Here is a 15,144-nt window from a genome sequence, read left to right as displayed (position 1 = left end):
CTTAACATCAGTGCATCAAAATATGTCACTGTGTGATGCCTAAATACAAGAATGATGTCTGGTTTGTGTTTCCACAGGACTTTAACTGGAGCACAGATCTCATCTCTTCCTCAAACTGTCTGCGATCAGTTACCGAATCTCCAAGTGCTGTGCGTGTCAGTAAAGCAATAATGTTGTGTAAACGGGGGTGAAATGACCAACATTATTTCAATAATCCTTTAAAAGAGGAGAAAGTTCTTTCCTCGCAGGTTTTCAGGAGGTCAGGCCTCCTTTGCCTACTTGGGGCCAGGGAAGTGGCTCTCAGATGTGACCCTGGTAATAATGGCAACGACGTACCCCTTGTTTCCAAGTCCCAAACAGTCTCCCATTAGAGTTTCAACTAGCACACATTTCCCTTCAGAAAATGGATATGAACAAGCCAAAATAACTTCATTGCCCCCAGCCCCAAATCCTCTGCAGAGCAGGAAAAAAAAAAAAAAGAAAATCATGGATCAAAACCCCAATATGGATGCCAAAATAAAATTATCAGACCCACACAGACCTTGATAAAGGCAACCAAACATTCTTCCGGTATGGTTGCTGGTGCCATGTTCTAATGTTTCATCTAATGGCTAAACAGCTTGCATATGTTATTTCTGTTGACTTGGGGCTTTTTTCCTCTGCCCTTCCCACATTTTACAAAAAGTAGTTGATAGGAATTGGGAGAGCCTTGTTCTGACCTTCCGTGTTCAGCCTCCCCCCTCAACGCCCTGTGATCACCTTTTCAAGCACTGCTGGGATGTAGTGAAAGCACCCTTAGTCTCTCGCATGGCTCTGTTCTCACATGGCAGACTTCTGCGGCAGTCGAACGCCTGTGATTCCACCACAAGCTTTCCGGAGTAACAGAACCACAAGCAGCTCTACAAATGTCAAGTGGAAGAATGGGAATGTTCTTCAGTGATTCTGCCTTCCCCTCTCCCCAGCCCGCTACGTCACTTTCAGGCCGCAGTTGCTCAGTGATAGGAGTTGCAATAAACCACGTAACAGCCTTAAAGTGAGTCATTCATGTATAAAGGAAGGGGATTAAGAACAAGTCTCCTCTTCCTCACCTCGTATCTCCCTAGAAGGTATAGATACAGGTGAGGAAAGAGAGAATTAGGGAAGTAAAGTACATCTGTCAAAATCACACTGCAAGAAAGTAGCAGAGTTCGAATTCAAATGCAGATGGTTTGATTGAATAACTGGGAGAACAAGTATAGACACCAGGTGGTGGAAATCTCAGGAGCCGTCTTCGAATTCTGCCCACCACACCAAGAATAAGCATAATTATCCTCATTTCTTCAGGAAGCTGGCTCAGTAACATGACCAGGATTTCACATACTGTAACTAATAAATAGGGAGCCAGTATTTAAATCGCATCTGTCTCCAGTATGTCACACAGCGAATGGTAAACCACCCGGGTCTAAAACTGCATACACCGAGGCTGACTGGCGAACTGATTAAGAGCAAAAGCTCTGGGGTCTATTTTTCTGGTTCAAATCCGGCCTCTATGCTATCACAGTATCTTGAGCGAGTTATTTATCCCTTCCGGGGCTCCATTTCCCAGCCTATAAAATAAGAGGTGTAGCCACTTCCTTCAGGGGATCGTCATGAGGACGCAATAAGTTACTACACGTCAAACACTTATACCAGCACCTGGAGCACTGCAAACTCTTTGACCATGTTAGCTCTTATCATCGTCTTTCTCACTTCCTTTACACCATTATTCTTTCCTGGAGTGGAAACCTAGAAAGGCCTGAAAGACAGCAACTGCATTAATGGCAGTATCCGGCCATTTTCAAAGCACATCAACCTGTAGCGTTGATTTGCTCTTCACAACAACCCTGCAAGATCAGCAAAGCAAGCATCTTCTCGTTAAAGAAGAGAATTGAAAAAGACATCAATGCTTCATCCCGCATATCAACGAAGTAGAATGAAAGTTGATAGTAGAACCCGGGGTCGTGACATTAACTCCACTCTGTTTTCTGTTCTGGAAGTACAGGTCTGAGAGCTCTCTTCCTTTGGCTGCGTCATCCACTGAGTAGCTGTTACGTGAGGCAATGTCACTGTACATGACTGATTTTGCCTCCAAGTTGCTTCTTCTCCATGGGAATGACTTGACTGTGTGTGGCTTTCCCCACTTACTAGCTGGTGATCTTAGTCTTTGCTTTGTATGGGAATCAACACAGATGTTTCCTTCATAAGGTGACCACAAAGATTAAATGAAATAATTCAGGTCAAGCTGTAAACACAGTGTCTATATATAAGAAGTGCTTGATCAATGCTAGCCATGAAAATCATTAGGTAATAGGTAGGAAGGTGGTGACACTGTGTCTTTATGTAGAAGAAGGTTTCATGTACCCTCTACTAAGAATTACACAGGAAGGATTGTTCCCCTTGCTGTCTGTGGAAATGAGTGAACCAGATTATTATCAGCTTTGATAATATGTGTGTCCATTTTATCACATTCACTACTTTCCAAAAATACACACCATATTGTTAATCGGCTGTATTTGTGCATAGGTGTGGGGCATTTTTGTTTTGGTTTGGTTTGGTTTGGTTTGGTTTGGTCTTTCAAATCTCTAGTGTAAACTACAAATTTGTGTTTGCACACAGCTTTATCTGAATTATTCATGTGTAGTAAATTGAACTGTATTTCTACTTAAGTTCTATTTATTCAATAAATGTAAGATAAAGTGATCAATTTCAAAAATAAAGTAATTTAAAACCCTCTCAGAAAACAATATGGATTTTTCAGTTGCATAGTGGTGATCTGGTTTTAAGAATTAGAATCAGGCCTGAAAGTGAGTTAGTTGATTAGCTGATAACTTTTAAAACATGAGGCAAGATTTATATATATATACATATATATATATATGTATATATATATATATATATATCTGTTACTTTATCTACCAGCTTTCTTTTTTTAAGCTTTCTGCAAATTACCATGGCTTGTTTCAGATTAGTTATATTATACTATAAATATGTCCAGATGTTTTTGTTATTCTGTAATTTGTTGAGTTTGGGCTGAAGACTTCCTTAGATTCTTTTTCCCCCCTTGTAATGATTGATTTCAAAGTTAGTGCTATGTTTTGAATTGTTGTTGGGATTCTTTTTCTGTTGATTAGAAAAGAACCAACAATGATTCTCTCAGCTGCAGAGATACAGCAGCTCTTAGAAACAGAGGCACAATTATTTAATTTAATTTGTACTCATTTCTGTAAGATAATAGCTAGAACATTGTAGATCATCACTAACAAAACATAAATAAATTCATTAAGTAAATTATTTAAATCAATTAAAGAAGTATAACAGTTACATTTCAGTTGACATCTGAATCTACTGCTTAATCTAATAATGCCTATGACTACCTGCTGCACATCAGGGCTGGGGAAAAGTTCATAGTCTGCCTTTGGGAGCTAGATCATGGTGGAGGGGAAAAGAGAGCAAAGCATGTTTCCTTACAATTAATATGTAACAGATTTTTCCCTTTTGTACCTCCTGTTTTTCAGAGATCTATCTTATAACCTGCTAGAAGATTTACCCAGTTTTTCAGTCTGCCGAAAGCTTCAGAAAATGTATGTCTGTAAGAGTCTCTAAGTCACCAAGCGCAAACCAAGAGCCAAAACTCACATTTCCAGGGGTCATTGGTTTGCTTACCCTGTGGTTCACTGGGGAGACATGTGATGCTTTCCCTTCTTACACACAGGAGCTGTGACTGTATAGGATGTCTGTAAAGTTGGGAGACATAGACGATATTATTTTACCATGCATTATACTATAAGTAAGGCATTTAGTATGTTGTGGGTTTTTTTTTTTTTCCTAACCTGGTATAGTAATGAACTGGGTTTATTTGAGCTTTGGAACTTTTTTGAACTTACACCTCCAATGAGTGGCAATATTTTTGTTTTGTTTTGTTTTTTTTCCTGAACACAGTGAGGCTCATATGCATGGCATTACGTTTTAATATGGGGGTACTTTTGTTGGTATGTTTGCTTCACAATAGTAACCTTCATGGGAGTTCCCTGGCGGTCCAGTGGTTAGGACTTGGCACTTTCACTGCGGGGGGCCCAGGTTTGATCCCTGGTCTGGGAACTAAGATCCGGCAAGCCGTGCGTGCGGCCAAAAAAAAAAAAAAATTCTATTCTAAACCACAATAGTAAGCTTCAGAAGAGGTGCCGTATTAGTCGTATTTCAGGTGCCATTGATGCTACTTATGCATGAAACATTTTAGAATTCCTCTCTGAAAATTGCCTCCTCCATAAAACATCAGCGTTGTTGCTTTATAGTCATGCTTTGGTTTTGGTCAAAACAATACTAACCATCTATCCTTTTCTGCTTAATTTTTCTCCGAATGCCTTTGGGCGAGGAAGGGAGGGGAAAAAAAATCCACCTTGAAAGGTAACAACTTGACACTCCTGAAGACCCTCCAAGGATATAAGAAAGACTCAGAGGGCAGAGAGAGGCATCCTCAAGGTGTTTGAATGATGTTGGCATTCGGAATATAGCTTCAGATTCACCCAAAGGGAAGAGCGGCTTTGAAAGAGAGGCAATACTTTTTTGTGTGGATACATTGCAGTGTTCTTTTTTAAACAAAAAGAAATTTTTCTCAGTGTCACTCGGTAGTCGTAGTTCATGTGTTCCTGTGACTGAGGGCAGGTGACCCCTCTGTAAAAGTTCTCTGAAGACTAATCTTTGAAACCTGTGGCTCTGAAATGAATCTTTGGAACCTGTCATTTCAGAGACCTGCGACATAATGAAATGTGTGAAATTCGAGCCAACACCTTCCAGCAGTTGTTTAGCCTCCGCTCTCTGTGAGTACTCTCTCTCGGCAGCTTCCCCAACATCGAGCACTTTTTATCTCTTTTGGGTCTTCCCCTAATATTTTCTTTTCACTGTATACTTGTACTGTTGGGCCTTTGTGCATGTATCTGCTAGGAGAAGGCAAATATTTTGCTCATGATCATTTCCAGGAACAGGTTCAAAAGCAGTAAATTTGCAATCTGCCCTCTGCCAGTCAGCAGACGTGAAACTCTGATAAAGAGGAAGGAGGCCAAGCTATTGAACTGCCTACAAAATGTATTTCTGTTCCTAGCTGGGAATTGGCGGAGATTGTTCTGCCTGCAAAACCGGGGTGACCACACAGTTCTTCCTGCCTGTTTTTCTCTCCTGGTCAAACAGTTTTTCAATGTGAGTCTCCCTAAGTGCTTAAGAATCACCTGGAGGTGACTGTAAAAAATGCGGAGTCCAGGTTCTCACTTGCCTCATGAGTTAGACCCTCTGGAGTAGGGCCTGAGAATCGGCATTTTAACAAGTACACTAAGGTTTAAGCACAACTGTCCTGGAAAATGCTTCTGTTGCTCAGATGACTAAGATTTGTAAATATTAAATTCCATTTTATGATTGAAAATACCATGTATTTGACATATATTATAGATATTAATATATTATGTAAATGTATAATATATTATATTTTAATATATACTATAATAGATTATTATATATATTAATATATATTGAAAATACCATAAATACCGCTCCACTCTGATGTGCTTTGCACATTCTGAGCTACAGGACTCAACACTCAGCACTGACATCAGGTAGACCACACACTACCTGAAAATACCATATATTAACCATAAGTTTAAAAAAAACGGTAACAGATTTTTTGTGCATGACAGATTTTTTTCCATCCTGAAACTGGATTTCGATGTAATTTTGGTGAACGGTGACAATATGTAATGTTTAAACTGCAGGATGTTGTTAAAAACCCTTTCTTTCCTAAAGTTTTTCTCAACATTTAAGAGACTATACCTTCATAAAATAATACCATTCCTCAAAACATTTTAAATTCACCTTGGAGAATCAGTTTCTCCCAAAAATTCACTTTGAAAATCATCTTGCTCTGAATTTAATTGTGTTGCCCTTTCCTTACTTTTGGTCTAAAATCGGCTTGTGAAGTTCTTTAACTTTTTAAAATAAATGTGAAACAAAGATATTGTACATTACCTACTTTTATTACCTGCCTTGTTCACCAGGCTGGAGTTCTGGCTCTTTCCAAAAGTTAGTTCTTTTTCAAATATATCAAAGGTTGATATATTTGATAACACTGTGTTGTACAATTGAAATTTGCTAAGAGAGTAGAACTTAAATATTCTTTACCAAAGACCCATGAATCACTCTCCTAGATCACTGTCATCACCCTCCTTACCGGACTTTCCACCATCAGTCTTTACCCATTCATCTCATTCTCCAAAGAGAATTTTTCTTAAGTAGAAATTGAATCATGTTACTTCCCTGCTTCAAAAATCCTCTGTTATTCCCCTATTGTCTTCAATACCAAAACCAAACTTCCAAGCACCATCCTTCAGAATCTGATTCCAACCCCCTGGAACACCTTCATCTCTCACCCACCAGTTCCCAGTCCCTTGACACATGGACCATTGTTTCTCCTGGTCCTGTTGCCCATTGGATTCCTCCCCACTCTTAACTTGCCCCTGTCCATCCCATAAGAACAACATCTCCTGTCTCTGAGCCCTCTCCACTCTGATGTGCTTTGCACATTCTCTGCTACAGGACTCAGCACTCAGCACCGCCATCAGGTACACCACGCCCTACCTGAAAACGACAAGAATTTTTTCATCTTCTTATCCCCAGCATCTAGTGCAGATGGCAGGGCTTGCAACCCTCACTGGACACGTATTTGATGAGCAGCTCAACAGAAGACAGTCTCCTGCCCAATTCCCATTTGTAGCTTTCCCACTCCTTCCATGCCATTCCTTCCCCTCGTTAGCTGGAATTTTCTTTTGTTCTGCCATCGATGAAAGGAGAAAACTAAAAAGGCTTCCAGTTTTCCCCAGTTCAGGGGCCTTTCAAATGAGAATGTAAATGTTCTGTGAATACCATTTATCCTAAGTAACTCAGGGGGCCCAACACCATGAATAAATTACTTTTATGTGCTAGAGAAAAGTTGACAGTGATCACTTTCAGTTTCCTCAAATGTCTACACTTTAGTTCCCTTCTGAGTTATGAATTTTAAAAATACGAATTTTAAGTTCATTGCTCTTTTTCTAAAATGTGAAATTTCTTATTCCTGTAAAATTATCTACATTTCATTACATATATGTCTGTGGAGGGAAGGGGTGAGTGAATTTTATTTCTCAATAAATTGTAGATTTTGTTATCAAAGGCTTTTATTTCTAACATATGCTAGCCCCTCTCTTCTTCATTTCCCAGTTAAGAAATAAATGTCCAGGGGCTTCCCTGGTGGCGCAATGGTTGAGAGTCCACCTGCCGATGCAGGAGACACGAGATCGTGCCCCGGTCCGGGAAGATCCCACATGCCGCGGAGCGGCTGGGCCCGTGAGCCATGGCCGCCGCGCCTGCGCGTCCGGAGCCTGTGCTCCGCAACGGGAGAGGCCACAACAGTGAGAGGCCCGCGTACCACAAAAAAAAAAAAAAAAAAAAGAATTAAATGTCCATTCTCTTTATTGGGAATTTTTTTTTAAAGTATCTCTGTGTTTCTCTTAAGGCCTGACATACATGGACAATGTACACAAATTTTTGTTGAGTTTCATTACATATCCGGGGACATTTTATAACTTAAAATTTACTTGCCTGTCAGAGGAAGAGCCTCAGAAGTTCCTGTCTCTTCCAATTCCCTGACCCCTACTCATCTTAGAAATGCCCTAATAAAATTTTACAACCATGTTAAAGTCAACTTTTTAGCAAGAAGAGAGTAAAATCTGAAGTATCCACCTGAAGGATTTTCCTGGATTGATTTAAACAAGGTTGCTTTAAAATTCTCTTTCATCATTTTATACTATTAATATCTGCCTCTGAAAGATGATTTGATAAGTTAATTGCTCCTGTCCTGAATGGAAATTACATTTTGTTAGAAGAATGAATATATATGGTAAAACTTCACACAGTCTTCTTTTACATAATCCTCTCACTTGCCTTTTTTTTTTTTTTTAATAGGAATTTAGCTTGGAACAAAATTGCCATTATTCACCCCAATGCATTTTCCACTTTGCCATCTCTAAGAAAGCTGTGAGTATTTCATGACTTGTTTATGGCATGTCTTTTAATAATTGGGCCCCATCTGATTAATCAAAAATGTTGGTTTTGCTGAAAAAGCCCGAGTACACAGAATGCCCAGCCCTCAGTGTCTCCTGCACTGGAGCTGGATCACACCAGAAAGGAGCACCCCACTTCCCACCCCCCACCCCTCCAAGGCCATGTGCGTCCTTATGTGGATAAATGACCATCTGGGTGACAGCTGGTTCTGGTGATTGAGGTGAAATTTTCCAATTTTGCTGAGCCATCAGGTGGAATGGACTAAGTAATCAGTTCAGTTCTAAAGGTCTTTCATTTTACAGTTTGCCATCCTGACTAACAGAAAATCTTCCTGTCCATTTTTTCCCTCCCTTTCCATCTCTTGCTCTTTCCTCTCCCTCTCTCCTGTGTCTCAGAGACAAAGAAGGAACTGGTCAGACAGAAGTTATGGCGAGAAGGAAGAAAATAAACCCCCAACAATGTTTTCCCCCTCACCCCTAACTTGATCTAGTCAGCACCACTTTTCAAATTATGTGTAGCACCCTCCACTTGATTTTAGATGTCCCCATCTGGCAGAATTAAGCTGAATGTAGACATTACAATTTGGGTGTGATTAAAACATTTTTCTCCTGCAATTCTGATGGTAAATAGAAGAGTTGTTCAGGAGCTAAAACCAAAATGGTTCCTTTTACCATTAAGAGGAAGGACCCTGCTTAGAAGTTTTTATGGAGCAGTTTAATCATCTTTAGGTTGCTTTTTTAACATAATCGTTTTATGCTAACACAGACTAAAAGCCAATTGTTGTTTGATGTTTTGCAGGGACCTATCATCCAACCGCCTGTCGTCTTTTCCTGTAACTGGGTTACATGGTTTAACTCACTTAAAATTAACAGGAAATCATGCCTTACAGAGCTTGATATCATCTGAAAACTTTCCAGAACTCAAGTGAGTTTGTCATTAAAACTAATAAGATACATTTGTGGTCATGTGAAACAATAGACGTGTTATAGAGGTTTTCAAAATTTATGGGACTCTTTTGAATTGCATTTCATGCCTTCAAGTCCCCCACCCCTGGGGCATTGTTAGGACAAGCCCTGGAGTGGGAGAACGTGTCTTCCTGACCACACTTCCTTCCTTCTTCAAAGATGCCTCCTGGAACCACAGAGTTCATGGAAAGAGTTTGAAAACCATTGATCCGTGAGATACAAACTAGGACATGTAATTAAATAACATTATAACGTAATTGTACTCCTGTTGACATGTTTAAATTCGTCTTGCTTATGTATATGTTCTAATAAAATGTACTAAATTAATATTTGCTTAAGTAATGCTCTTTAAAACCTGTTACACTTATTAGCGATAAAGTCCCTTGAAAGATTATATATATATATATGTATATACACATATATATATGTATATACACATATATATATTCTGTATATATATTAAACCACAGTACTTTTTACATACTTTAAAACCATAACCCCAAAAGAGAGTTTAGAAAATAAAAGAGAGGAAAAAATGTCTACAAATACCCTTAAACAAAGTTTTATGTTATTTCCTTCCAGATTTTGTTTCCAATGTATTTTTAATTGTTAGAATCACAGTACGTATACAAACTTATATCACCTTTTTTCACTTTATGTTATGTCATACCATAAGCACTTTTTAATGGTGTTACAATTTTCCTAACAGTCATTTTTTAGTGTTTTTATTATGGAAATTTTCAAACTCAAAAGTAGAGAAAATAATATATCCATCACTCAGCCTCAGCAACTGTCAACATTTCATGGCAATAATTTTTAATAACTCCGTTGTTATGAATAGCACTGTAATCAACATCTTTATGCACATAGTTAATATTTTAGACTACTTATTAAGGCTAAGATCCACAGGCAGAATTATTAAGTGAAAGATGAGCACTGTATTTAACAATCTATTTCTTTAAGTGTGTGTTTTTGTTTGGTTTTGTTCATTCAAAGGGTTATAGAAATGCCTTATGCATATCAGTGCTGTGCATTTGGAGTATGTGAAAATGTCTATAAAATTTCTAATCAATGGAATAAAGGCGACAACAGCAGTGCAGATGATCTTCATAAGAAAGATGCTGGAATGTTTCAAGTTCAAGGTAAGAGCTGCTATGTCACTGTGATGAAATTGTGTCTGAACGGGGCTTGAAAAGTCATCGAGCAGATCATCTGAACTCCAAACAAGTCCCTATGTAATCACCCCAGCAAGTTGAGGATCAATCCCACTTTTTAAAGATTCTTAGAGAAAGAGAAAACTCCTTTAGGATTCATTCTAAAAAGTCATCTTTTCTCTAAGGGATTTCTTAATACTTATATTTACAATTAGATCCCTTTTAGCACATATTGTCCTCAGGGGTAAATATTAAAATTGATTATCAATATTTTCATAAACTTTTTTGAGGGCCTTATCCCTGTGGATAACTTTTTCAAACATGCTTCTCTGCTTTTTTCTCCAGAAAATACAATCTATTTTTATTCTTAAACCCCAGTGGGGAGTGGAGGATATAGACATTTTAGATGCCTCCATATTTCAGCAGAAGGGCTTAAGAATCCAACTTCTTATCCAACTAATCCTAAAACATTCTCCCCACCTACCCCCGACAAAGGCTAGCTGTCAGGAAAGTGAAATGAAATAATGTCTGTAAAGCACTTGGCTTTCCTTGAAGCAAGACCTGACTTAAATAGACAACAATGTACCTCAAACCACACCTGTGGTAATGAGGCAGTGCTCTGGGCAGCCCCCAATTTCCTTTCCCTGCCAACCTTGCAAGTTTGCACAGAGTCTAAATAGACTGGCTTTTCTTCCTTTGGGTCTTAATGATTTGTTGATTCCCAAGCAAGTACGATTCGGTCTGTCTGCACATTATCTTAACTTTTCTTCCTGCACACAGACCTGATTAAGGAGCTGGTATTATAGCCCTTGGCTTTTTTAATTTTAGGCTACAGCACATGTCTTGCTCTTGTTCTTGCTTTCATTTTTGCTTTTTCTGCCTCACCCACCCTAATTTCTACTATATTTATTCAACCCTCCCCCCCAAAAAATAAACAATTAGAGTGTCTACTGTGTGCCAGGCACTGTTCTATGCCCTAGAGGCACACAATGAACGAGAGAGACAAGGTTCTTCGTGGAGTTTATTTTCAAGGACAATGATTTGCAACCCTGGTCCATATATTGTGATCACACAGAAGCTTTTAAAAAACACTGGTGCCCAAACCTCACCCCAGACCAATTAAATCAGTAAGTGTGTTAGATCACAAAACTCCTGTTTCATGGATAGCTAATCCAAGCACCAGTTACTTGATTTGTCCTCTGTTAAGCAGAATTCCCCAGAAAGATTGAAACTTACTAATTCTCCCTCTTGTACTCAGAGAACACAGCTCAGAACATTTGCACTATAGCTATCTAAGTGTTAGAAAATTGGATAAAGTGGTTCTTCCACTGAATGGAGAGGCCCACGCTCTCTCTCTAATTTAGGTCAGTGCAATTTGGGGCCATCGTGAGCTCCAGGGAACAAGAACAGAATGAGAGAGCTTCGACGTTATGACAGGGAGTCCAGGGTTACTGTCCCTTGCCCCCAGTTCTGCTGAAATTCTGTCATATAGTAGCTTGAGTAGAACATCCCAAAGCAATTTTATAATAGACTTGCAAGAAAGCCCAGGGAAAAGTGGGATGTCTGACCCTCAGTTCCCTTTGTGACATTTCATGTCTCTAGGGCAATCCAGGACTCTCCTCCCTGGAAGTTGGCCCCTGAAAAGAGAGACAGAACTAATCATTCCAGAACTTCTCATTCCTGCAGATGAGCGTGATCTTGAAGATTTCCTGCTTGATTTTGAGGAAGACCTGAAAGCCCTTCATTCGGTGCAATGCTCACCTTCCCCAGGTGAGAAAGGCATCAGAACTGCTCAACAGCAGTACCCACCCTTAATTCTGAGGCCATCAGGGACATTTGGCTACACTTCAAGGCAAAATCTGTGCCATCTTTGCAGCTCATCAATATCCCACCCCATGGGGACCTTTAAAATACAAATGTTCGTTCCCTGGAGTTGGTCTCCATTCATAAATAGGATCTTTGTAGGAGACTTTTGATTCAGATTAATGGAAATGAAAGAACCAATCTTATAGTTAGAAGTATATGTAATTTTTAAAATAATATTAGCTGTTTAGTCTGGTATGCAACAGTCTTGCTTCATGTAATCACTGATTTTTGACAGTGATTTCTTGTAAGTCTTCTCTAAATAGCTATTTGGTTAAAGCAAATAATAGTTTTAGAGATAAGTAAAAACTATATATATTATTCACTTAATTGTTTGTCCCATTCCCTGAAATAGGATAGGCCAGTTGAAAAAAAAAAAAAAAGACAGCTGGGGAGGGTTGATATTTCATTTTCAACAATTTGATGGTTCCTTGCACCTAAACGTCAAACGTCAATGTAAACCTAAGATGACATTCTCATGAAATGCACCTTCATACTTCCTCTTCTAACATCACTGAGTATTTCCCTAGGATTCTCCTTCCCTGTTTACAGAACCTTTTTTGAAGCATTCTGGACAAATATCATAAAACGCCCAGGAGGGACTTCCCTGGTGGTCCAGTGGTTAAGACTTCGCCTTCCAATGCAGGGGGTGCGGCTTCGATCCCTGGTCGGGGAGAAAAAATCCCACATGCCTCCAGACCAAAACAACAAAACAAAAAAAAAACAGAAGCAATATTGTAACAAACTCAAAAAAGACTTTAAATATGGTCCACATCAAACAAACAAACAAAAAAAAAACTTTATTAAAAAAAAAACAAAAACCAGAGATCTGACTTGTTACCTGGCCCTCACACTGCTGTATTTGGGGGACCTGAATCCAGTGATTTAAACTCCCCGGCTCCATTTCTCTGGGCATAGCTTGAAAATCTGGGCACCCGGTATATTCACCTTTATATTAAATAATGGTTTAATAAAGTGGAGTATGCCATAAGGGAACTGTGTGTTACCATGGCTGTTACTGGTCTCTATCTCTTGGTGTCCTAACAAGAGAAACAAAGAGGTAATTTGGCAAAAGTTGTGAACCCTAATTTGATACCCAGTCTTTTTCTTCCTTGGACCTCTAGGCCCTTTCAAACTCTGCGAATACCTGTTCGGTAGCTGGCTGATCCGCATTGGAGTGTGGACCATAGCAGTTTTGGCCCTGACGTGTAATGCCCTGGTGACTTCAACCGTGTTCAGAGCCCCTCTGTACATTTCCTCTGTAAAACTGTTAATTGGGTTAATAGCCGTGGTGAACATGCTCACGGGGGTCTCCAGTGCTGTGCTGGCTGGCGTGGATGCCTTTACTTTTGGCAGCTTTGCGCAGCACGGTGCGTGGTGGGAGCAGGGGGTCGGCTGCCAGGTCGTCGGGTTTTTGTCCATTTTTGCTTCGGAATCCTCGGTTTTCCTGCTTACCCTGGCAGCCCTGGAGCGTGGGTTCTCTGTGAAATGCTCTGCAAAATCCGAAACGAAAACTCCTTTTTCCAGTCTGAAAGCAATCGTTGCGCTCTGCGCCATGCTGGCGGCGACCATCGCCGCGGTTCCTCTGCTGGGCGGCAGCGAGTACAGCGCCTCCCCGCTCTGCCTGCCTCTGCCCTTTGGGGAGCCCAGCGCCACAGGCTACATGGTGGCCCTCGTCTTGCTCAATTCCCTTTGCTTCCTCGTGATGACCATTGCCTACACCAAGCTCTACTGCAATTTGGAAAAGGGAGACCTGGAGAATATTTGGGACTGTTCTATGGTGAAGCACATTGCTCTGTTGCTCTTCACCAACTGTATCCTTTACTGCCCGGTGGCTTTCTTGTCCTTCTCCTCTTTACTGAACCTCACATTCGTCAGCCCTGAAGTAATTAAGTTTATCCTTCTGGTGATTGTCCCCCTTCCTGCATGTCTCAATCCCCTTCTCTACATCCTCTTCAATCCTCATTTTAAGGAGGATCTGGGGAGCCTGGGAAAGCAAACCCACTTCTGGACAAGATCGAAACACACAAGCCTGATGTCTATTAACTCTGATGATGTTGAGAAACAGTCCTGTGACTCAACCCAGGCCTTGGTAACCTTCACCAGTGCCAGCAGACCCTATGACCTGCCTTCCAATTCTGGGTCACCACCAGCTTATCCGATGACCGAAAGCTGTCATCTTTCATCTGTGGCATTTGTCCCATGTCTCTAATTAATATGTGAGAGAAAGTTTTCAAAAATTGAAAACCCAAAAATGTGAGGTTGAGTATATCAGAGCAGTAACTAAAAAGAGCTGAGTGGAAACTTGATTTAAAAAAAAAAAAAAAACCTCTCAGTGTCAAAAAGCTGATAATTATTGATACAAGAGAGTGAAAAATAAGTCTAAATGCTGCTTATATAACTCGTTCAAGCTATATAACTCAGTCACACTCTTCAGGTAAGCCTAAAATATATATAAATATTTTAAAAACAGATTGAAATGTTCAAAAAATTCTCCATGATTTCAATTTAATTCTTTTTCAACCCACTTGCTTACGAAAGGGGTTTTAAACCAGAAAACCCCTTCATATATGGTTGGAGGTATTAGGAAAATAAAAGTTTTTAAATGGCCTACATTACTAAGTAATGGTTGTGACCAGTAGGATTTCATTTTAATGACCATGTGGAGATGTTTTAGTACTGCATCACCTTTCCTCAGAAAGGATCCTTCCAGGTCACCAATACCCCTGTGAATGGATAACATAAGGCACTATTAATTCATTCATAGTCACATCATTTTTAGAGATGCTAGATTTTAGGTATCAGCACTAGATGGTTCCACCCTCAGTGGAATAAAACTGCTTACAAATACTTTGAAAGGAAAATGAACTTAAATTCATAAATTGCCATGAAGGCAATGATGTACAGATGAGGTCTTGTCTAATTCATTTTTAACTCCTTGGTGCCCAGAGGTTCGAAGAAAACTCCATTGCCGGCAATGGACATTCGCAGAAAAGACGGTAAGCAACCTGGGATTATTTTCCCCCTGGGTGAGTGCACGTTTTTCACAGGAGGTTTTATCA

At 39.8% G+C, this 15,144-nt stretch overlaps 1 protein-coding gene across 3 annotated transcripts in view; it reads left to right on the top strand.

Annotated features, from left to right (window-relative positions):
• Positions 1-14,294, top strand: part of LGR5 (leucine rich repeat containing G protein-coupled receptor 5) — a 119,209-nt gene extending 104,915 nt beyond the window's left edge. For all 3 annotated transcript variants that reach the window (XM_060164844.1, XM_060164843.1, XM_060164842.1), the window contains 8 exons: positions 78-149; positions 3,534-3,599; positions 4,764-4,835; positions 8,002-8,073; positions 8,899-9,024; positions 10,062-10,207; positions 11,906-11,989; positions 13,207-14,294. In XM_060164844.1, the coding sequence (XP_060020827.1) occupies positions 78-149; positions 3,534-3,599; positions 4,764-4,835; positions 8,002-8,073; positions 8,899-9,024; positions 10,062-10,207; positions 11,906-11,989; positions 13,207-14,294 (1,726 nt within the window). The remainder of the gene's footprint in view (positions 1-77; positions 150-3,533; positions 3,600-4,763; positions 4,836-8,001; positions 8,074-8,898; positions 9,025-10,061; positions 10,208-11,905; positions 11,990-13,206) is intronic.
• The last annotated feature ends 850 nt before the right edge of the window (positions 14,295-15,144 follow it).

The sequence above is a fragment of the Lagenorhynchus albirostris genome, chromosome 11 (genome assembly GCF_949774975.1).
Source record: "Lagenorhynchus albirostris chromosome 11, mLagAlb1.1, whole genome shotgun sequence".
NCBI classification, from domain to species: Eukaryota; Metazoa; Chordata; class Mammalia; order Artiodactyla; family Delphinidae; genus Lagenorhynchus; species Lagenorhynchus albirostris.
The sequence above is the reverse complement of the archived record's forward strand: the minus strand, read 5'-3'. Positions and strand labels throughout refer to the sequence as shown.